Source organism: Mizuhopecten yessoensis, unplaced genomic scaffold (assembly GCF_002113885.1).
Source record: "Mizuhopecten yessoensis strain PY_sf001 unplaced genomic scaffold, ASM211388v2 scaffold4623, whole genome shotgun sequence".
In the NCBI taxonomy this organism is placed as follows: Eukaryota; Metazoa; Mollusca; class Bivalvia; order Pectinida; family Pectinidae; genus Mizuhopecten; species Mizuhopecten yessoensis.
The window spans coordinates 88,996-113,508 of record NW_018405639.1 but is presented as its reverse complement, the minus strand read 5'-3'; the positions used below and the strand labels follow the sequence as shown (position 1 = coordinate 113,508).

At 38.6% G+C, this 24,513-nt stretch overlaps 2 protein-coding genes across 3 annotated transcripts in view; one reads left to right on the top strand and one right to left on the bottom strand.

Moving 5' to 3' along the window:
* LOC110449462 (probable ATP-dependent RNA helicase DDX31) overlaps positions 1 to 12,632 on the top strand; it is a 20,609-nt gene extending 7,977 nt beyond the window's left edge. Inside the window, exons 7-17 of the mRNA XM_021496338.1 lie at positions 226 to 290; positions 414 to 533; positions 5,513 to 5,658; positions 6,289 to 6,518; positions 7,396 to 7,599; positions 7,753 to 7,812; positions 9,094 to 9,284; positions 9,711 to 9,789; positions 10,760 to 10,862; positions 11,208 to 11,391; positions 12,499 to 12,632. Of these exons, the coding sequence (XP_021352013.1) occupies positions 226 to 290; positions 414 to 533; positions 5,513 to 5,658; positions 6,289 to 6,518; positions 7,396 to 7,599; positions 7,753 to 7,812; positions 9,094 to 9,284; positions 9,711 to 9,789; positions 10,760 to 10,862; positions 11,208 to 11,391; positions 12,499 to 12,613 (1,497 nt within the window). The 3' untranslated portion in view covers positions 12,614 to 12,632. The remainder of the gene's footprint in view (positions 1 to 225; positions 291 to 413; positions 534 to 5,512; positions 5,659 to 6,288; positions 6,519 to 7,395; positions 7,600 to 7,752; positions 7,813 to 9,093; positions 9,285 to 9,710; positions 9,790 to 10,759; positions 10,863 to 11,207; positions 11,392 to 12,498) is intronic.
* A 5,029-nt stretch (positions 12,633 to 17,661) lies between these two features.
* Positions 17,662 to 23,753, bottom strand: LOC110449460. Of its 2 annotated transcripts, XM_021496337.1 has the most exons (3): positions 23,258 to 23,753; positions 19,549 to 19,860; positions 17,662 to 19,494 (listed from the first exon to the last, which is right to left on the bottom strand). In XM_021496337.1, exons 1-3 carry the CDS (start codon positions 23,469 to 23,471, stop codon positions 18,404 to 18,406), a joined length of 1,617 nt encoding a protein of 538 aa, XP_021352012.1. In that variant the 5' UTR covers positions 23,472 to 23,753; the 3' UTR covers positions 17,662 to 18,403. The 2 variants fall into 2 exon arrangements, with proteins under 2 accessions (XP_021352012.1, XP_021352011.1); XM_021496336.1 differs by having other exon boundaries at positions 17,662 to 19,860.
* Between the last annotated feature and the right edge of the window lie 760 nt (positions 23,754 to 24,513).

Below are 24,513 nucleotides of genomic sequence, written 5' to 3'. Positions count from 1 at the left end.
TTCTGTAACCTAACAATCGTATAGTGTCTGGATACTTTTCTGTAACCTAACAATCGTATAGTGTCTGGATACTTTTCTGTAACCTAACAATCGTATAGTGTCTGGATACTTTTCTGTAACCTAACAATCGTATAGTGTCTGGATACTTTTCTGTAACCTAACAATCGTATTGTGTTTGTTATAACATTGAAGATTGAAGTTATATCTCCTGTGTTTGCTTTGTAGCCATTTCGATGGATTGTGCCAGGATGTATCATTGGTGGAGAAAAACGGAAAGCAGAAAAAGCAAGGTACATAATTTTACATGCACTTGAAATAATGAAATAATGAACGAATTTGATGGATTAAATACATGTTCAGGATTTTATTTGTTACATTACTGATAGATGAGTGATGTCAATTTTGTATTACAGATTGAGGAAGGGTATCAACATCTTAGTGTGTACACCAGGACGTCTGATTGACCATATAAGGAGTACTAACTGCCTAAGCCTGCGGCAAATAAAGTGGCTGGTTTTAGATGAGGCTGACAGGTAGGTACATCAGTACAGAGGCTGGATATAGACGAGGCTGACAGGTAATTGTGTCAGTACAGAGGCTGGATATAAACAAGGCTGACAGGTATGTACATCAGTACAGAGGCTGGTTATAGACAAGGCTGACAGGTAAGTACAATAGTACAGGGGCTGGATATAGACAAGGCTGACAGGTAGGTACATCAGTACAGAGGCTGGATATAGACAAGGCTGACATGTAGGTATATCAGTACAGAGGATGGATATAGACCAGNCATTGTATACAGTTAAACTGTGGCCAAAACATTCCCAGTACATTGTATACAGTTAAACTGTGGCCAAAACATTCCCAGTACATTGTATACAGTTAAACTGTGGCCAAAACATTCCCAGTACATTGTATACAGTTAAACTGTGGCCAAAACATTCCCAGTACATTGTATACAGTATTTCAAGGGTGTAGAGAATATGTATATCGAGAATCGAACACTTTGATTTCAAAGATGAAGAAATGCAGGAAAAATGAAACATAAACAATAAAAATCCTGACGAGCAAAAGTCTAAAAATGAGTTTATACCAACATTCTTTGCGGGAACTGACTTACTGTGCTGATTAGCAAGGTTTGTCTGGATACTTTTCTANATACAGAGGCTGGATATAGACAAGGCTGACATGTAGGTACATCAGTACAGAGGCTGGATATAAACAAGGCTGACAAGTAATTGTGTCAGTACAGAGGCTGGATATAGACTAGGCTGACAGGTAATTGTGTCAGTACAGTGGCTGGATATAGACAAGGCTGACAGGTAGGTACATCAGTACAGAGGCTGGATATAGACAAGGCTGAGAGGTAGGTACATCAGTACGAAACCGGATATAGACCAGGCTGACAGGTAGGTACATCAGTACAGAGGCTGGATATAGACAAGACTGACATGTAGGTATATCAGTTCAGAGGATGGATATAGACCAGGCTCACAGGTAGGTACATCAGTACAGAGGCTGGATATAGACAAGGCTGACAGGTAGGTACATCAGTACAGAGGCTGGATATAGACAAGGCTGAGAGGTAGGTACATCAGTACGAAACTGGATATAGACCAGGCTGACAGGTAGGTACATCAGTACAGAGGCTGGATATAGACAAGGCTCACAGGTAGGTACATCAGTACATAGGCATGATATAGACAAGGCTGACAGGTAGGTACATCAGTACAGAGGCTGGATATAAACCAGGCTGACAGGTAATTGTGTCAGTACAGAGGCTGAATATAGACCAGGCCGACAGGTAATTGTGTCAGTACAGTGGCTGGATATAGACAAGGCTGACAGGTAGGTACATCAGTACATAGGCATGATATAGACAAGGCTGACAGGTAGGTATATCAGTACAGAGGCTGGATATAGACAGGGCTGACAGGTAGGTACATCAGTACAGCGGCTGGATATAGACATGGCTGACAGGTAGGTACATCAGTACATAGGCATGATATAGACAAGGCTGACAGGTAGGCATGTCAGTACAGAGGCTGGATATAGACCAGGCTGAAAGGTAGGTACATCAGTACAGAGGCTGAATATAGACAAGGCTGACAAGTAGGTATATCAGTACAGTGGCTGGATATAGATAAGGCTGACAGGTAGGTACATCAGTACATAGGCATGATATAGACAAGGCTGACAGGTAGGTACGTCAGTACAGAGGCTGGATATAAACCAGGCTGACAGGTAAATTTGTCAGTACAGAGGCTGGATATAGACCAGGCTGACAGGTAGGTACATTACATCAGTACAGAGGCTGGATATAAACCAGGCTGACAGGTAATTGTATCAGTACAGAGGCTGGATATAGACAAGGCTCACAGGTAGGTACAGCAGTACATAGGCATGATATAGACAAGGCTGACAGGTAGGCATGTCAGTACAGAGGCTGGATATAGACCAGGCCGACAGGTAATTGTGTCAGTACAGTGGCTGGGTATAGACAAGGCTGACAGGCAGGTATATCAGTACAGAGGCTGGATATAAACCAGGCTGACAGGTAATCGTGTCAGTACAGAGGCTGAATATAGACCAGGCCGACAGGTAACTGTGTCAGTACAGTGGCTGGATATAGACAAAGCTGACAGGTAGGTATATCAGTACAGAGGCTGGGTATAGACAAGGCTGACAGGTAGGTACGTCAGTACAGAGGCTGGATATAAACCAGGCTGACAGGTAATCGTGTCAGTACAGAGGCTGAATATAGACCAGGCCGACAGGTAACTGTGTCAGTACAGTGGCTGGATATAGACAAGGCTGACAGGGAGGGACATCAGTACAGAGGCTGGATATAGACAAGACTGACAGGTAGGTACATCAGTACAGAGGCATGATATAGACAAGGCTGACAGGTAGGTATATCAGTACAGAGGCTGGGTATAGACAAGGCTGACAGGCAGGTACATCAGTACAGAGGCTGGATTTAGACAAAGCTGACAAGTAGGTACATCAGTACAGTGGCTGGATATAGACAAGGCTGACAGGTGGGTACATCAGTACAGAGGCTGGATATAAACCAGGCTGACAGGTAAATTTGTCAGTACAGAGGCTGGATATAGACAGGGCTGACAGGTAGGTACATCAGTACATAGGCATGATATAGACAAGGCTGACAGGTAGGTACATCAGTACAGAGGCTGGACTTAGAGATAAAGCTATCAGTACTTGTTTTTGATGGGTTTTTTCTCTTTCAAAACATTATAACAACCCCTTCCTCCTTAGCACATTGTTGGAATTGTTTGTAACTTGACACAGTGAAACTGCATCATATGTAGATGTGAATGAAGAAATAATTTGCGATTCAACTATTTTTCTGGAGTAATGGCCCTTGAAACGTTTTGCTCTAGATATTCCTCCTTTACGGTTTGTTGGAATTTGTTACTTGGCACAGTGAAACTACATTCTTTGGTACTTGGCACAGTGAAACTACATTCTTTGTTACTTGGCACAGTGAAACTACATTCTTTGTAGATGTGCATGAAGTAAGGAGTTTGTGATACACCTTGTACGACCATTCCCTGGAGTTATGGCCCTTGAATGTTTTACCCTTGAAATGTTCTGCTCCAGAAACCTTTAAGGAGGCTCCACCCTTTCACAATTAGCCAGCAGAATTCAATGAAAGTTTCACATAATGGTCACATCCCTATGTAGAGGTGATTTTATGAAAATCTAATCATTCCGATAAACTGGGGATTTTTTTTGTAAAAAAATACAGAAAAAATGATTTTTTGTCAAATTCAACACTTTCATATTTTTTGATGGTGTGATATTGTTCAAAACTATTGCAACAATAAAATAATGAAAAGAAACATTGCTAATCAATCCTACAAATATTTCACAATAATTTTGATCCTGATGAGAGTTGTCTACCTTGAAAAAAATCGGACCTTTTTGGAGAGGGATAGAATTTTTACAATGACACTTATTTTCTTTAATATACCAAAAATGACGAAAATGAATTAAATTACTATATTTAATTGTCAATTTACTGTTCTTTTATGGAACAAAATTACTCTCAATCATGTACTCTTTGGACATCATTCCATAGCCCACTTATGCATTGTATATTAACATGTCAGGTACATAGGTAACCATAGGCTATCGCATGGCTGCCGTTATCACGTGCACGCACATTCACCTGCAATTTATAGGGATCTTGATATTTTACAAACCACTATTTTCACAGAGTTATTGTAATTGCATTTGTGAAACGATTTATCTGACAGAGCGTGACTCGCTCGACAACAATTGCGTAGCGACCAAGAGCTTGTGAACTACTGTTAGCACGTGATACGTACAGGTGAGGTTGGTAATCAAAACACATCAGTCTGCATTCCATGCGCCTCATATACAACCTTCTTGAAGTCGTCTGATCGTATGTCAGTGTCTTCCCATGAACTAATTAATGTCTTTGTATCATACGATTTATTTCTGAAGTACGTGTGATTACACATACGCAATACGGAAATGACGACACGAAAATACGACAAGAAAAACATGTGTATTACGAAGGGTGGGAAGTCCTTAAGTACAACTCCTCCTTTACTGTTTGAGGATTTTTTATTACTTGGCTCGCTCACAGTTTCTTTACTTAACTAAGACAATGAGACACCACCTATGTAGTCACCACTTTCTGTAGCTGTGCACCTGTGCTTACTGTTTGATTTTACTATTTTTATCAGAGTCTCAATTACTAAATTATAAGCAGAATATTGTCTACCCAACTCCATCAGTTTAAATTGAACTTGCGTGAAAACTTCACAAATGTAATCATTACACTTGGGAGTTTTACGCCTTTTCTTGTTTTTAAGGGAATTCAGCCCCTTTACTGATTTCTATTTGTTTTTCTGGTATGGGGTTGTCCATCCGTCCGTCCAGCGTAAACTTTTGTTTGTCCGGCAATCTCCTCCTACATTTTTCAACTGATCTCTTTGAAACTAATTTATACATTATAATCATGATATGAAGTTGTGTCTCCCTTTAAAGAATTTTGATACGACAATTTTTGCAAAAGTTATTGCCCTTTGTTCATTTCAGTATTTGATTTTTTGTCCAGAGATTTTCTCATACATTTTTTATAGCATGTCAGCTAACCACTCAGTCTCTTAGAATGATGCAGATCTTATTTTGATATCAAATATTTAATGGTTGATATTTGTTTCTTCTGTTGAAATGTAACCTCATTTACAAAGTTCTCTATATTTGGTGCTGCTTTTGAAAGTTTGTTGTCAATTTTGACCAAAGTTTTGGTGAAAATGTGGGAGAAAACAACCCTCTCCAGTGTGGAAATTTGAGTTCAATTTAAACCCAGACAAAACTTAATTTTGACACAACCAGAACAACACCCTGACTGTTTTATCCCATTGGTTCAGTAATGTTCTGTATCTTGTCTTTTTAACATCTAAAATTTCATTAATATTGGAAAGTGTAAAATAAAAATGTGTTTGTTTGTCAGGATGCTGGACATGGGATATGAAAAGGATATAGCTCAGATAATCAACTCCCTAAACATGGCCCGATCAGCTCAGCTATCACAGGAACTGATAAAGTCTGATACCAAACCAAGGCAGACTGTGTTGTTGTCAGCCACACTATCGGAGGGTAAGTCTCCACCTGTCTAACTATATATTGGTGAAAGGTTTATCTCCCTTTACCGTGATTATCGATGACCACTTTCAGTGGACTTTATTTGGCGGAGTTATGGCCCCTTGAATAACAAAAATCGTCATTATTTGCCTTTTCTGTTCATTTACTCTAGCAAATATTATTCTATTGTCTTCAAACTTAGTGACAATGTTTGTGTTCCTCTGTCTTTCCACCATTCTCAGGCACTCTTTGGTTTTCATGTGATAATTGCTGTAGATATTGTGCAGATATTTCATCCAAATTCCGTATGCACATCTGACTCATGCTAAGTTTGCCAATCAATGTTATTTGTGCATATTTACAGATAATAAATGAGGTTAGTAAATTCTGATGGATTAAACGATTAATTAACACGGTAATACCTACATGTTCAATAAAAAGGCTAACTTCTGTATAAGGCTTTTTTTTCTTCGAGTTTCAGGCTATACATTATGTCTCAACAGCACGATACTCACATGTTTAAACCTAACCTCAATAATGTTTACCTACAATATGTCCTGCAAGCGGGGGATATAAACTCCACAAGTTTGCTTGTTCAAAACTATTATCAGATTTTGTCACGATTTAAGATATGTATGTTTGTAGGAGTACAGAAGATGGCCGGAATCTCTCTAACAGATCCTGTCCGTGTTGATCTGTCCCAGTCGGACGTCACTACGGAGACCAACCAGACCATCAAGACAGAAGAGTCGTCAGAAACATCAGCAGATACTGTGTCTTTCAGTGTTCCAGAGAATCTTAAACAACACTTCATTATCACTCCCTGTAAACTAAGGCTTGTCACATTGGCAGCATTTATTGTACAAAAGTGTAAGGTAAGCATCACTCGTTGTATGTAAAATGAGACTGGTTACATTGTACAAAAGCGTAAGGTAAGCATCACTCCCTGTAAACTGAGGCTCGTCACATTGTGTAAAAGTGTAAGGTAAGCATCACTCCCTGTAAACTGAGGCTGGTTACATTGTACAGAGGTGTAAGGTAAGCATCACTCCCTGTAAACTGAGGCAGGTCACATTGTACAGAGGTGTAAGGTAAGCATCACTCCCTGTAAACTGAGGCTCGTCACATTGTGTAAAAGTGTAAGGTAAGCATCACGCCCTGTAAACTGAGGCTGGTCACATTCTACAGAGGTGTAAGGTAAGCATCACTCCCTGTAAACTGAGGCTCGTCACATTGTGTAAAAGTGTAAGGTAAGCATCACGCCCTGTAAACTGAGGCTGGTCACATTCTACAGAGGTGTAAGGTAAGCATCACTCCCTGTAAACTGAGGCTGGTCACATTGCACAAAAGTGTAAGGTAAGCATCACTCCCTGTAAACTGAGACGGGTCACATTGCACAAAAGTGTAAGGTAAACATCACTCCGTGTAAACTGAGGCAGGTCACATTGCACAAAAGTGTAAGGTAAGCATCACTCCCTGTATGTAAGGTGAGACTGGTCACATTGCACAAAAGTGTACGGTAAGCATCACTCCCGGTAAACTGAGGCAGGTCACATTGCACAAAAGTGTAAGGTAAGCATCACTCCCTGTAAGAATTACTTCCTGTTAACTGAGCCTAGTTTCATTTTATCATTGTCTTGCCCTTTTTGTTATAAGTACATGTGCTGTTGTTATATCAGTATCCTTCCATCATTGCCAGGTGTGCTATTGTTGTGCTGACCTTGTTGCTTTATCTGTGAGTTGTGTTACTAGATGAAACAGAAAACTGGTAAGATGCTGGTGTTCCTGCCAACCCAGGGTTCAGTCGAGTTCCATTACGCTGTATTCCATCACTTCTTTGGGGGAGGTAACTCTGTGCCTGATGTTCTTGCAGACCTTGATCTAGACCATAGCAAAAAGAAGGTGGAAACAGATAATCTGGATTTCTTCAGGCTGCATGGAGAAATGGCACAGAAGGTTTGTACCTTCCTTATCTCACACAATATCACATACTGTACTCGTCTTTGATATTGTATACAATTTGATTTGATTCTGTTGAATTTACTCACAAGTGATCAAACAAATGTCCAATGAGCATTGATTTACCTGTATATCCTTGTTCATCCCTAGGATCGTGCCAGTGTGTACCAGAATTTTTCGAAAGCAAAGTCTGGAATCTTATTTTGCACAGTAAGTACCAGCTAACATATATGGGCCCCCAATTTCTTGTTGTCATATGTATATACCTTTGCTTGCTACCAGTGGTTCTTAACAACTCCAATGTTGCTTTTTATTAAAAATTATTTAATTGAGACGTGTATCTATTAATAATCAAAGTAGATCGATGTATTACATTGGTTTATATACATGTATATACTTGAGCTGGCCAGATTGGAAACAAAGCAAAGTTATTATGAGTCATTCAAACAGCACATAAAACTAGGGCTTTAATTGACCAAGACCACATGATTCCCCCTAAAAGGATGGCAGTGTTCCACCAGATAATTTGTCAGTAGGCTGGGACTAATCCATCTGGATTGAATGGAACCAACAGAGCAGAATGTCAACAGTTAAATGTCTTTTTTATCTGGTCGATTCAGTTGCCAGAAATTCTATGCCAAGTTATGTATGCTATCCCTATCATCAAATCTAATCTAATAACACAAATTCTTCTCTGAAAACATGTTCAGGTTAAAGACATTATCATTAGCAGTAGGAATAATACAAAACTAGACTTGTAATATTGTAAACCAGGAAATGTTCCTGCATTTTTATTTTCACCTTTTTTGCCTTACGCATTGAGGGCAAATTTATCATTTCAGCAAACATCAGGAAACAACATAATATACATACAATGTAGAAATAAAATGTGAAGGACATAGTAAAACTGGGGGAATATGGATTTTACCGTGGAAGGGCCGAAGTTTGACCTAGCGAAAAGGTCCCGGTATACAGTAGGAATTTAAAACATAAATACATGTATCTAAAACTTAAATACATGTATCTAAAACTTAAATACATGTATCTAAAACATAAATACATGTATCTAAAACATAAATACATGTATCTAAAACATAAATACATGTATCTAAAACATAAATACATGTATCTAAAACTAATTAACATCCTGAAGAAGCCCACTGTGGGGCGAAACCGGTCGACACTTCTTATAAACTACAAGTAAACTACAAGTATAAGTTATTGCTCCTTCGCCTGTTGTGATTGAACCTATTTTATGATGTTCTCACTTTTACTCAATCCCCTGCATACTTTCGGGTATCCAGACGAGGAGCAAAGGATCAAGTTATTCCACCATTAAGAAAACCACGGCGTTGGCTCTACCCTTGCCTTGCTAAAACTAATTAAGATATCATTGAAAGACAGTTTGTAGTAGAGTTTGTATGGTTATGTGTGATGCCACTATTAGTTATGATGAGAGTGCTGTAGCTGTGACACTTGTTTCTTTTGTAGGATGTGGCCTGTCGTGGCCTTGACCTACCAAATGTACGATGGATTGTGCAGTACACACCCCCAGGGTCAACCAGTGATTATGTCCATAGGATCGGCCGAACGGCCCGCGCAGGCAATCTGGGACACTCACTGCTCTTCCTGATGCCCTCAGAGGTGGAATATGTCCCTCGCCTCAACCAAAACAAAATTAGGTAAATATACTCTTTGCTTATGCTCTAAGCCATTTTCCTCTCCCAGAGGTGCACTATTTATTCTACTTAAAATGTAGTCTGACTAATGTGTTGTTTTGATTTGTCTAGCCTAGAAATGTGGTAATGTACATCTCACTAATATGTTGTTTTGATTTGTCTAGCCTAGGAATGTGGTAATGTACATCTCACTAATGTGTTGTTTTGATTTGGCTAGCCTAGAAATGTGGTAATGTCCATCTCACTAATGTGTTGGTTTGATTTGGCTAGCCTAGAAATGTGGTAATGTACATCTCACTAACGTGTTGTTTTGATTTGGCTAGCCTAGAAATGTGGTTATGTACATCTCACTAATGTGTTGTTTTGATTTGGCTAGCCTAGAAATGTGGTAATGTACATCACATTAATGTGTTGTTTTGATTTGTCTAGCCTAGAGGAGCTGCAGATGAACAGAGTTCTGGACAGTTTACTAAGTGTGGTGACAGACATACAAGGAGGCAACAACCAGGTTAGTGGTGAATGTACTGGACAGTTTACTAAGTGTGGTGACTGACATACAAGGAGGTGACAACCAGGTTAGTGGAGAGTGTACTGGACAGTTTACTAAGTGTGGTGACAGACATACAAGGATGCGACAGCCAGGTTAGTGGTGAGTGTACTGGACAGTTTACTAAGTGTGGTGACAGACATACAAGGATGCGACAGCCAGGTTAGTGGTGAGTGTGCTGGACAGTTTACTAAGTGTGGTGACAGATATAAAAGGAGGTGACAACCAGGTTAGTAGTGAATGTACTGGACAGGTTACTAAGTGTGGTGACAGACATACAAGGAGGCAACAGCCAGGTTAGTGGTGAGTGTACTGGACAGGTTACTAGGGGTGGTGACAGACATACAAGGAGGTGACAACCAGGTTAGTAGTGAGTGTACTGGACAGTTTACTAAGTGTGGTGACAGACATAGAAGGAGGTGACAACCAGGTTAGTGGTGAGTGTACTGGACAGGTTACTAGGTGTGGTGACAGACATACAAGGAGGTGACAACCAGGTTAGTGGTCCTCATTGCTTCAGCTCTAATGACAAAAAACAAAATACTTCAACACTATATATGTGGTAGATTAGCATTGTCACAACATACCAGGGGGAAATGTCAAAGTTACTGGTACTTAGTGTAGTTGTCACCCAGGTACAAAATACTAGCCACTTCCTTGCGACTAGGCTAGGGAGAATGTCTAGCTCATTCTGTAGAGTGCAAGACTAGTAAATCAGCGGTCCCCAGTTCAACTGCTTGTGGAAGCATAAACATGTAATGACCTCTGTAAGATTGGTGCCCACATAGGAACCTAAGAACAAAACATGGTACATGTATTAATATTGATGTGTATATGTACTGTTATTATATAATCAGTGCCGTATAATATACCAGTATTCTACTTATTTGTGACCTCCTTGGATCTATTCTGTTGTTTGTTTCTCCACCAGAGGGAGCTACCAAGAACTAGTGAGGAAGCAGCAACGTACTTACAGATGTGTGTGGAAGAGTACACCAATGGTAGCCCACAGAAAACAGATTTAGCTGTAAAAGGTAACACAACCAAACTGTAATTAACCTTACTTAATACGGCTCAAGGTCACTTATACCGACTCCACAAGGCATTAAACTTAATGATTCAGTATGATGAAGATTCCTTCAAGTCAGTAACAAATGATTTTTTTATTTTTTATTTTTTTGTAAGAAAATATGTTTCATATCTGGGAACAAAAAGTGAAGTAGTGTGTCAGTAAAGAAACAAGAGAATTTATGAAACTGTTAATCATCTTTCACCTTAGCCTCTGACAAATTAGTTAGTCACCCCATCATGTGGTCATATGATATGTCTTGTCCTATCAGAAGATAAACAGGGAGTGACACTGAACTGTCTATTTGCAGGGTTTCAGTCGTTTGTGAAAGCCTACGCTACCTACCCATCAGAGCTGAAATCTATATTTCACATAAAACACCTTCACCTGGGCCACCTTGCTAAAAGTTTTGGTCTGAGAGAATCACCATCAAAGATCAAACGACCGGCCGGGAAGGCACACCGTGATAAACAGGGACACCAGGACAAGTCAAGGTAGGTCATACTGAGGTCAACTTGGTATAGGGTCAAAGGTGACAAGGCAAGGTAAGCTTATAAACAGGTTATACTGGGTTCAACATGGTGTGGGGTCAAAGGTGTTAAGGCAAGATAGGCTGTACATACTTCAGGGTCAACAGGAATACATGGTCTAAATGACATGGCAAGGTATAGAGATTGGTTAAAAGGGGTCATAGCATCTCAAGCTGATGATGTCATAGGATCACAATATTACAAGGTCACAGGGGCTACAAGGCAAAGTACTGTAATTAACTCGTTCACCCCTGAAGACGCATTTGAACTCTTCCAATTCAAAAACTGGAATAGTGCATTATAAAATTTCAGGGGTGAATAAGTTAAAAAGGCGAGTCATTCAGAGGTCTCAGGATCACAAAGTTACAGGGCATGTGGTAACAGGGCTTCAACAAGGACAAGTAAAAAAGTCACAGGGTCACAACATAACAAGGTCACTAGGTTACAGGGTCAGGTGGTAACAGGGCCATAACAAGGACAAGGCTGTTTAGATATAGAGACTGATCATAAAAAAGTCACAGGGTCACAACATAACAGGGTCACAACATAACAAGGTCAAAATAACAAGACAATGTAGCTATAGGTACTACGTTAAATGTCACTGAGCCAAATAGACAAGGCAAAGTAGGCTACAGACTCTGGTCACATGGGGTCACCAGGGTTACAGGGTCAAAGCTTCACTGAGGTTAGTAAGGGTCATATAGGGTCAACAAGGTCACAGGGATTTTGTAGCAATTACTGAAGCTGGTAAAGTCATATATAGAGATCAACAATATTGTGTCAGGGGTGGTGTAGTAGTTTGATTGAGGCTTATACTTGGTTGTTCCATTGATTCTGCTAAAATGAGAAACAAATAAAAATATGTGCAGCATGACAGATATAGTGTTGATTTGGACGTCAATCCTGTATTTGTATAAAAGGTACTGTTTCATATTAAATTAATTCTGTCAGTAAAGCAGATTCATGGATAGCAAATAAATCTTCCGTTTGAAATTATTAATCAAGTGTATATCATAATAAATATAATACCTTGTCAATTAAACTGATGTTAATTGTTTTCATCTGCTACAGGTTAAAGTTCAAGAGAACAGCAGTGTCAGAGTTTGGGAGTGGTCTTGGATCAGATGCCTTATCAAAGTTCAAAAAGAATCTAAAAGGAAAAACAAAGCACAAAATGAAAAATTAAAACAAACTTTTTAACAAAATAGAGCTGTTTTGTGTTGTGTTCTCACATAGATTTGTTCAATACTCCCGGCATCCTGGTGTTGAGGTTCTGATAACCAGGTGATAAAGAGGTGCTATACTTCTGGTGCTGGAGTGCCAACTTCTTAGGGTTAAAACACTAGGCTCCTGACCTGGTGCTGAAGAGGTTCTGATCGCCTGGTGCTAAAGAGGTGCTATACTCCTGGTGCTGGAGTGCCGACTTCTTCGGGTTAAAACTCTAGGCTCCTGACCTGGTGTTGAGGTTCTGATCACCTGGTGCTAAAGAGGTGCTATACTCCTGGTGCTGGAGTGCCGACTTCTTCGGGTTAAAACTCTAGGCTCCTGACCTTGTGCTGAAGAGGTTCTGATCGCCTGGTGCTAAAGAGGTGCTATACTTCTGGTGCTGGAGTGCTGACTTCTTAGGGTTAAAACTCTAGGCTCCTGACCTGGTGTTCAGGTTCTTATCACTTTGTGTTAAAGAGGTGCTATACTCCTGGTGCTGGAGTGCTGACTTCTTAGGGTTAAAACACTAGGCTCCTGACCTGGTGTTGAGGTTCTTATCACTTTGTGTTAAAGAGGTGCTATACTCCTGGTGCTGGAGTGCTGACTTCTTAGGGTTAAAACACTAGGCTCCTGACCTGGGATTGAGGTTCTAATCACCTGGTGTTGAGGTCACCTTGTGCTGACCTCTTGGGCTGAAGAACCAACTTCCTGGGATTTAGGTGCTGACCTTGAACTGAGATGCTTATCTCTTGCTTAAGACAGAGGAACCGACCGCCAGCCATTGACCTGCAGATGAGCAGCTGTTGAGGTTCTAGTCCCCTGGTGCTGACCTCCTGGGACTGAAGTACTTATTTCTTAGGACCTGATCTCCAGGTGCTGACTTCCTGTGTTGAGATTCTGCTAGCTTAGGATGAGATGCAAACTCCTGTGTTGGGTTATTATTTGCTGCTGACTTCCACAAGTCGAGGCTGAATGCCCCAAATCATGTTGCTGACCTCCTGTATCTGAATTGCAGCCCTGGAGCTGAGCTCTGACATTCTTGGGCTGAAACACTAACTTCACCTTTAACCATCATTCGAGCTGGGATAAGTGAGGTTGTCTGTATGACCTTTAACCTATTATTGGGGTCAAAATAAGTAATTTTGTCTTTTTGACCTTTAATCAATCATCGGAGCAGAGATTAGTCAGGTTGAGATTGTGATCAAGTGTACAATTAAAACCTGTCACAATAATCCCCACTTTTGAAGGTTACAGACAGCATTTTGTAATACGACAAAAATTATGTAAATTACTTCGTACTACTTTCACTGGTGTCGGTGATCCCCCCCCTAGGTTTCTCAGCCTGTGGCTCTCACTATTGTGCTAAAGGTTAACTCCCTCTCACACAAAGCTAGGTGGCTTTTATCACATGTACAATGAAACCTGTCATAGCTTTAATGACAACACTGCTTCGTCTAGCAAAACCCTTCTGATCTGTCAAACCTCGGCATACAGACAAACATGACAAACTATGTTTCAGAGTAATGATTTCCATGACTGTGAAAAGGCAAAATACTTGTACATGTTGGTGTGAAAGTTACAGAACGAAATACTTGTACATGTTGGTGTGTTACAGAACACAATACTTGTACATGTTGGTGTGTTACAGAACACTTGCACACTGAAATACTTGTACATGTTGGTGTGTTACAGGACAAAATACTTGTACATGTTGGTGTGTTACAGACCAAAATACTTGTACATGTTGGTGTGTTACAGAACAAAATTCTTGTACATGTTGGTGTGAAAGTTACAGAACGAAATACTTGTACATGTTGGTGTGATAGTTACAGAACGAAATACTTGTACATGTTGGTGTGTTACAGAACACAATACTTGTACATGTTGGTGTGTTACAGAACAAAATTCTTGTACATGTTGGTGTGAAAGTTACAGAACACTCGCACACTGAAGAACTTGTACATGTTGGTGTGAAAGTTACAGAACGAAATACTTGTACATGTTGGTGTGTTACAGAACACAATACTTGTACATGTTGGTGTGTTACAGAACACAATACTTGTACATGTTGGTGTGTTACAGAACACAATACTTGTACATGTTGGTGTGTTACAGAACAAAATTCTTGTACATGTTGGTGTGAAAGTTACAGAACAAGGGACTCGCACACTGAAATACTTGTACATGTTGGTGTGAAAGGTACAGGACACTAGCACACTGAAATACTTGTACATGTTGGTGTGAAAGGTACAGGACACTAGCACACTGAAATACTTGTACATGTTGGTGTGTTACAGGACAAAATACTTGTACATGTTGGTGTGTTACAGAGCAAAATACTTGTACATGTTGGTGTGTTACAGACCAAAATACTTGTACATGTTGGTGTGTTACAGAGCAAAATACTTGTACATGTTGGTGTGTTACAGAGCAAAATACTTGTACATGTTGGTGTGTTACAGACCAAAATACTTGTACATGTTGGTGTGTTACAGACCAAAATACTTGTACATGTTGGTGTGTTACAGAACACTTGCACACTGAAATACTTGTACATGTTGGTGTGAAAGGTACAGGACACTAGCACACTGAAATACTTGTACATGTTGGTGTGTTACAGGACAAAATTCTTGTACATGTTGGTGTGTTACAGAACAAAATACTTGTACATGTTGGTGTGAAAGTTACAGAACACTCGCACACTGAAGAACTTGTACATGTTGGTGTGAAAGTTACAGAACACTCGCACACTGAAGAACTTGTACATGTTGGTGTGAAAGTTACAGAACAAAGGACTCGCACACTGAATAGTATCAACTCATTTATTTCTATTTCTTAAAATCATATAAATGTTTTCAAAATATGGTCAATAGGATCCAGACATTCACATAAGATTGACTAGACTATAATAAATTCACTAAAATGTAGAAGTACTGGCTACGGTTTCCACAGAAGGTAAAAGATGTTAAGGTCTAAATATAGCTATGGTTAAAATCTTTAAAGGTGGTACATGTATATATTTCGTAATAAACATGTAAATATTTGTGTTTTTAAAATGATAAAATTCTGAACAAATATCATAAAAAATAATATCAATAAACAATTAAAATGTTATTAGATGACATGTATATATTTAGTAATGAACATGTAAATACTTACTTTTTATATATGTTATACACAACAATGATAAAGTTCTGAAGAAAAATCATACAAAATATTACCAAAAAAAACAAGCATGTATGATTATATAATTATCTAATAAAGGATGTCTGCGTCCATCAGCGCTATCACAATGATCTAATATCAAGCACCTGTTAAAACACTAGTACATATGGCACGGCCAGAGTTATGGTACACTGTATATTTATCAATTCAGAAAGTAACCTTGGACTTTACTAATAACTGAATTATAATAATAACTTCTGTGGAGAATTTGGAGGGCAGTTTTAACACTGAGATAATTTCAATTTGATGATCCAATTCTGGCTGTAGCTAAAGTTTTGCCTTGTAGCTGTTAAATGAATTTTGCCCTCCCATTAGAGACTTCACTTCGTAAGTTTAATATTTTCAAATTTTTAGCTGATGTTAAAGTGGTATTATTCAGTGGTAAACGGTCAAAAAAATAAATCGGTGACAAAAATCCCCATCAAAGCTATTATACTATGTATAGCTGTATATTTATATGTAAACTACTCGGTCTGAGTCCTGGAACCTCCCCATACCAACCATATGTACTTGTATGGCTGTATATAATGTATAACAGCTAGGTTCTCAAGTAAACACCTACAGGAATCTGTAACTAAACTAATCTACAACAGTGATACAGAACATTACACAAACATTTCTAGAATTCAGGACAATATAGGTTTCTTGAAACTATCAACGATGATAATACAACTTTAAAAATATTCAAAATATGTTTGATGTTTCCAAGACTCCTAAAAGTCTTTATACTAAATTACATAGTAATAAAACAGTAAAATTCAACAAGATATATTACACATATATACTATATTCACTGGGTAGAAGGTCTGATACTACACATTGCATAGTGATAAAACAGCTTAATGCAATAATATCTATACTATATTGCTGCTTTGTAGAATGGTTAAACTCAACAATGTTTATAAACATGTACTACACTGCACTTACTCCATCAAACAAGGGTAACAGGTAATAAACTGTTTACATTTGTATTACAATGAAACATTGTATTTACTCTCAACAATATACATTAATGATAGGCTCAATATCTTGGTTCTCATGAATATACCTGCAAAATATCAAGATTGGGTTGGATGTAATTAATAAAAAATAACCAGTTGTACAAAGTGTGTATTGTAAACATTGTTAAAAGATTACAGAAGGAGACCATCATAATGATAGACTGCCCTTCACAATGTCTCAATATAAATGCTCTGAATTTAAATAACTACATATGCGTTCTAAATCTGGAACACAATCATATTATTAGCCAAATAGACATTTAAAAACCCTTCAAATACTTTTTCAAAAATATAAAGATCAAAATATAATACACACAGAGATTTAAAAACAATCTTAACTCCTGATCAATCGTGAGATCAAGATATGGAGGTTTAGGGTGAATACCTGCCACAGAAGTTGTTTGTGAATACCTGCCACAGAAGTTGTTTGTGAATACCTGCCACAGAAGTTGTTTGTGAATAAGGTGAAGTATGTTAACTTATGTATAGTAATATCATAAATATATTATATATAAAGACAAAACAAATAAACTTCAATATGGTAAAAAAAAACTACTAACATGTAACAGACAACAAGTATATATATATTGGTCCAAAGTTTCCATACATATTAAACAGTTATCTGTCACAGCTCTATATAAACTACACGGTCTCAAATCTACTTCCCACCAGATATATGACACCCGATGTTGGTCTACCCACATTTATTCAATACATCAGTAACATACTAAATAGGGATACCTGACGTTGGTCTACCCACATTTAATCAATACATCAGTAACATTCAAGATAGCGATACCTGATGATGGACTACCCACATTTATTCAATACATCAGTAACATACTAGATAGCGATACCTGATGATGGTCTACCCACATTTATTCAATACATCAGTAACATACTAGATAGCGATACCTGATGATGGTCTACCCACATTTATACAATACATCAGTAACATACTAGATAGGGATACCTGACGTTGGTCTACCCACATTTATTCAATACATCAGTAGCATGCTAAATAGGGATACGTGATGTTGGTCTACCCACATTTATTCAATACATCAGTAACATACTAAATAGGGATACGTGATGTTGGTCTACCCACATTTATTCAATACATCAGTAACACACTAAATAAGGATACCCGATGTTGGTCTACCCATGGTATGGTTCAAGATCTGCAAATCGAGGACGACCAATCAATACATAAGTCAAAGGTGAGACCTGGTGTTGGTCTATCCACTGCACTGTTAATTCAGTCTTAGACTGATTACAGATATCCAATACATAGGTGATGGGCTAGACAGCGACACCTAGTGTTGGTCTTTGATCTACCCACACTGTACGGTTTAGGGTCTCCAGGTAGAGGACATGTACCTGCTCTGTACATAGGTGATGGGTTAGACAGCGACACAGGTGTTGGTCTTTAATCTACCCACACTGTATGGTTTAGGGTCTCCAGGTAGAGGACATGTACCTGCTCTGTACATAGGTGACATCTGTTGTTGGTACATATACCCACTTGGTTACAAGACAATTGTTTAATACATAGGAGGCAGAGTAGACAGTAACACCTGGTGTTTGTTAACCCACTCTAAGAACTGAGGACACCTCTTTTTACAAACTTTCATCAAGGTTATACAATCGTCCTCAGCATTATGAGACAAAGGTGGTTTCTGACCAAAAGTACGATAATATATCTCTTCTAGTTTGTACGACAATTTTGGCAGAACCATGGGAGTAACGTGGTCCTGATTGGTGACTGAATTGTTGTTGTTGTTGACGCCAGTGGTTACAGGTGTTACATTGTTGTTACTAGATTTAACAGGTGTGTGTAACTGATCTATTGATGTTTTACATCTAACTGTATCACCCGCTGATGGCTGCGCCGACTGAAAGCCGTTGTTGGGGACTCTATCTATTGACTTGACATCATGGACGCCACTTGTCTCTGGTAATTGAGCATTGACATTTCCTGTAAAACACACCCCACTGTTTCCAGGCACAGAGACACTTGTCCCTGGTAAACCAGCTTTGTCATTTCCTGTACCACTATTGCTGTCATTGTTAGAACACATAACGTGTGCCTGAGGAGGACTGGTTCTCTGTGTAGAAGGTTTGAGAGTCACATTACTGACAGAAGGAGGACATTTTGTCATAGATGTACCAGCCTTTTCAAAGTTCTCATCTGCCTCGACACTTTCAACAGCTTCCATGAGCATGTCGTCCGTGACACTTTGCTGGGAGTCGAGTACTGAAGACGCTGCTATAGACTGCAGTCCTACATTCTGTTCCTCCTGAGCCTTGGGCTGTTCTGGTGTGTCGCGTGAAGGTGTTGGTACAACAGCTGTTTCTGGGTTTATTTCATGTAGATTTTGTACCAGTTGTCTTGTGGCTTCCACAGTTTGTTTTTCTTTACAACAAGCCATTTCTACTTTAGTTTTGTCCTCACTGTTTTCAACCTCTTTTGCTACTTTGTCTGAATCAGTAAAAAGCCTTTTCCTGACATGTTCAATGCTTCCTGCATCTGCTTTGCGTTTTGCAAGCATGGTGTCTTGCTTGACAGTGGCAGTATGTGTGGGTTGTGTCTGAAGTTCAGGAGTTGTTGAATTGTTTGGCTGTACACCCTGACCTGACTGGATTCCCCGATGTGTTGGTGTGGAATTGCTTGGCTGTACACCCTGACCTGACTGGATTCCCCGATGTGTTGGTGTGGAATTGTTTTGGTTTTGCATGTCTATGCGTTGCTGCTCCTGCTCATACAGGGTCTGCATGTCTATGGCCCGGATAGCTTCCAGACTGTCAACACACACCACATCCAAAGGCAGCTCACACTTGGCACGTTTCAACTCTGCATTGAGAAGTGGGTAGTCAAAGCCATGTCCATAATGTGCTACCAGACAGACTGGCTGTGGTAGTCTGGACAGGAAATGAGCCATTATGTCGACTACCTTATTGTCAAATGGTGTTTGAGATTCCAGACTGTCATTGTACAGACCTGAAAAATAGATACAAAAAGCTTGCTTATGTCATGCACCTGGTAAAATACTAGCTAGCCTACATAGCTTGTTCTACATCAATTGTTTCACTTTCCAAATATTTATAACTTCCCACAACTAGAAAAAAGCTTCTGTTTCCAAAAATGGAAATTGTATTTTTTTTTATTACTCAACAGTTTCAATTAGAAGTTGTTTAGAAAACTTATATTTTACTATATATTTTGATCATATGAAAGTTGAAACCCAAACTATTAATCACTAATAATGGTGAAAAATAGTGTCCCACAGGTGTTTGAAATTTGGACTGTAAGTCGAGAAATATGTATGTAAACAGGCCTAGAGAAAGTACTATTCTTCATATCTATATATAGAGTCTTTAGTACTTTCATCTCATCAAGGAATTCTTCAGACTGTTTATTTGAAGGATATATTTTATTTTATATTTCAAATAAACAGTCTGAAGAATCTCCTTGACAAGATAAAAGTACTAAAGACTCGTTGTTGAGATTTTTTCTTTTTATATTATTTCTTCGTCTGTAAAGATAATTTTTCTGCTTTTATAATCTATATAATTATATATTATTTTATATTTCAAATTGACAGTCTGAAGAATCTCCTTGACAAGATAAAAGTGCTAAAGACTTGTTGAGATTTATTATGCCGTGGCGCAGCGTCTGGCCGGCATCAACTTTTTACTTTAAAAAAACCCCACCTCAATTATATATATATACATGTAGTACTATATCCCTGTTCCCCTGTTTTGTATAAATAGTTGAACTGGACTGGGTTGTTTGCCGGCGACAATGATAGAGCATGTGACTTGATGGACACTCTATCAATTGAGCTACCTAGCCTGTTCTCCAGTAATAGACCAATTAAAAAAAACACTTCTTCTGTAAAAAGGCTAGGGTGATGATATTTTGCCAGTTGTGTGCAGGGTAAAGGGCTATCAAGTTTGTTTAAATTAACTAACATCACCCATATTCAAGGTCACAGGGTCAAATATGTTTAAAAAAATTAACAATTTCTTCTGAATAACCAAGAAGCCTAGGGTGATGATATTTGGCCAGTACAATGCTGGGATAAGGGCTACCAAGTTTGTTCAAATGAATGACCTTTGCAAATATTTAAAGTCATGTTAAAATCTTTAAACAACTTCTTAATAACCAAATAGTTTAGGGTGATGATATTTGGTCAGCAGAAGGTTGGGATGAATGACTACCAAGTTTGTTTAAATTAATGACAAGTTGATGCTGGGATAAAGGGCTATAAATTGTGTTATATTTACTAGTAATGTCCTTGTTTGACTTTCAAGGTCACAGGAGTGACATATAATTAAATATTTAAAAATAAAAAAATCCAAGAACAATTAAGGACTGGAACAGTTTAGATGAATATTGTGTTTTGGCGGATTATTTGGAAAATTTCAAGAACAGACTACAAAACTTTGACTAGTGTAGCATACAGGGGCATAGCATCCATAGAAAAAACAAAGCCCGGGCTTACACATAAAAAATCTGTGTGCCATTTGTCAAAAAAGTAGCCACTGAAACAAAACAAAAAATGACATCATGTTACTAAAAACCTGGTACATCCAAATATTGCTGATAATCTAACAAGTCCATCCGCAGGCCCAAGTATCACACAGCAAAGCACGTGCTTGGACCCTCCAAATCCAAGTATCACACAGCAAAGCACGTGATTGGACCCTCCAAATCCAAGAAAGATACTCCAGCAAGGACCATTGTACATTGACATGGGATTTAAATCCCAGCAAGAAATCAATTCAGAACAAGTTGTCCACAATCTATTGAAGACACCGTCTCAGTGACAGGGCCTGGACACATTTGAATTTCCTTCAATGTAGTTAAGACAGTTTTGGGTTTTAACGATATTGTCGATAGAAACTAAAAGAATTCATTTTTCGAATCAAATGATCTGATGAAGACTTCTCATACATTATTACAGGGAAAATATGAATTAGCATTATTGTAAAAAAAGTGGGACCCAGACCTTTTCCGTCATGGTATTTAGACTGGTTAGATAGAAAAAAAACTTCTGGTTATAGCATGACTGAAAAAATAGGGTAGATTGGTCGGGATTTATATACTTATAACTTTAATTACATATTTTTCTCCTTTTTTTTGAGGGGGTGGGACTAATTCATTTGATTTTATGAGCTGCTTTTATTAACGTACTCAAAAGGCGTCTGATAAGCAATGTCTAAAATCATGATTAGAATAGTAATTTATTATATATGTGACTATAGTTTAGCGGAAGTCGGTTTCACTTTATATTTGTTACTGACTAGTACCAAGACAAACCAAGACCATCTTTCCTCGCTAGTAATGCTATATGTCCACAGAGAAATTCCTATAAATACGGACAACTTAGTACAGACCTTCATAACACAAAAGAAAAGGAAAGTGTCTTTTATCTCTAGGATTTCTAGCTGTAAGCTGTAAATCACATGTTGACTGGGCAACGTGTAAAATAAACATAATAGCCAACATCAGTTATGTGATGTTCTTCATTTCAGCGCATTTGACACTATATAAATATGACATTCATTAGCAAGTGACCATTGTCAGCCTCGGGTGACAATGGGTTTTTGAGGGTTGACAATATTCACCGTCACCTGCTAATGAATGTCATATCTAATTTGTTACACCAAAAGTCTTTGTAGCTAAGAAAACGGCAGCAAACCTCGATAATGACATCTTGTTTNTTTGACACTATATAAATATGACATTCATTAGCAGGTGACAGTGAATATTGTCAACCCGAGAAAACCATTGTCACCCGAGGCTTTACCTCGGGTGACAATGGGGTTTTAAGGGTTGACAATATTCACTGTCATCTGCTAATGAATGACATATCTAATTCNAATATCACCCGCGCCCCTTAAAACCAATGTATTTTCGGAGGGTGACAGAGATTTTTGTTTAATTTTCTCCCAACCAATCAAATGGCTAGAAATTCACTTGAGGTGAAACAATAAAATATGTCTTTAAATAACTGTCTCGGATAACAATTTGAATGATTCGTCAAATCTTAAAACTCATTTTCCCTGTGCCCCCCACCAGGGACCTGCCCTGGACTCGGTGGGGCCTTTGGCGGCCCCCATACCCCTTGCCTGGGCTTACACATATCAATGGGCCTATAGCTACGCCCCTGGCATATACCCTCCCTGAGTGATATCTTCAGAATTGAAGTCAACTCAGAACCAACACAGATACAGAGTTTTGGTCCACTTTAAAGGTTATAAGTGTGAGATTAATACCATGTGAGCGAATGGGCATCTTGTTCTTAATTTACAGTAAGAATTTCAAACATATACATATATGACTATAACGACATATGCAAGGACGTTTCATTTGGATGGTGTACACGTACCCGTCATGTTATTGGCTATTGGGCTGATAGCTTTCTGTGGGTCCACACAGAGAGTCAGTTTGTTTACTACTCTTGGGGAGCCGTTACGCGTCAGGAACTCCTCGCGTTGGACAGACAGTAGACACAGTTCAGTGATTCGTGGCCTTGTCAGGCTCGTCGCCTCTAGATCAAAGAAGACGATCGTCTGTATGGGTGTTTTGGGAACAGTGGCCATTTCTGTCTAGGGATAAACACCTGTTGATAGTGTGTATCCTCAGGCAAAATTGTTCCAGTTACGTGTTGTGTCAGGTCGGCGTGACAGCTTTTCCCGTAAAAATATGTATAATATATTGCAAAGCCTAAGCAGTTATCCAAGGTGCTGAACTTCCATCCCTGGTTAACTGTTCACTTCGTGCTGCAATCGACGTTTCTGTTAGGGTCTGATACTTCTGTGGATAATAGTACGGGATTTAGACTAATGCAGGACTCCCTACTACTGACGCTTACCCTTCGCTTGTGGATGGTCACGTGGATTTGTTATTGTTGACGTCATTAGGGTGTAATCTAAACTCAAAAAAGGATTTTTTTCCGGAAAAGTGTTCTCTGATGATTGGTTGCGTAATCAAGGGCTCAGATAACATAATCTAATTCCGTGAATCAACTTACTATATAGTTTAACTAAATTGCAACATCTTTTTTTAAATTTCCCCAATAATGGGTATCTATTTCATAGAGAGAAAAACGTCTACCAAAGTCTTATATCTTTTCGGGCCAAAGACGGATGTAAGAGTTATTTTAAACATTTCCACCAAGATAGATTTTTTTCTATTATGAAATATAATGGTGCTTTATTTGAGAACTTGGATGCTATCAGATTTCTTAGGGGATTATTTGCTGTCGTATTTCATGTGAACAAAACATTCAAATGTGAAAAGTTCGTCATAAACAGCCAATGGCCCGGCTAATCCAATGTCATTAACAAAACATCATAAAACACTCTGCCAATGTATTCATCCCAGTTTGTCTAAATTAACTTGAACTAAAGCAAGAAAGGTTATGAAAATCTCGAAATTAAATTAGATATATAAGTTGGTGGTTTATAAAGTCAAATAGGCATCGTAACGTTATAGTTTTATCACGGAGTTAGATATATAAGTTCGTGGTTTATAAAGTCAAATAGGCATGGTAACGTTATAGTTTTATCACAGAATTAGAGATATAAGTTGGTGGTTTATAACGTCAAATAGGCATCGTAACGTTATAGTTTTATCACGGAG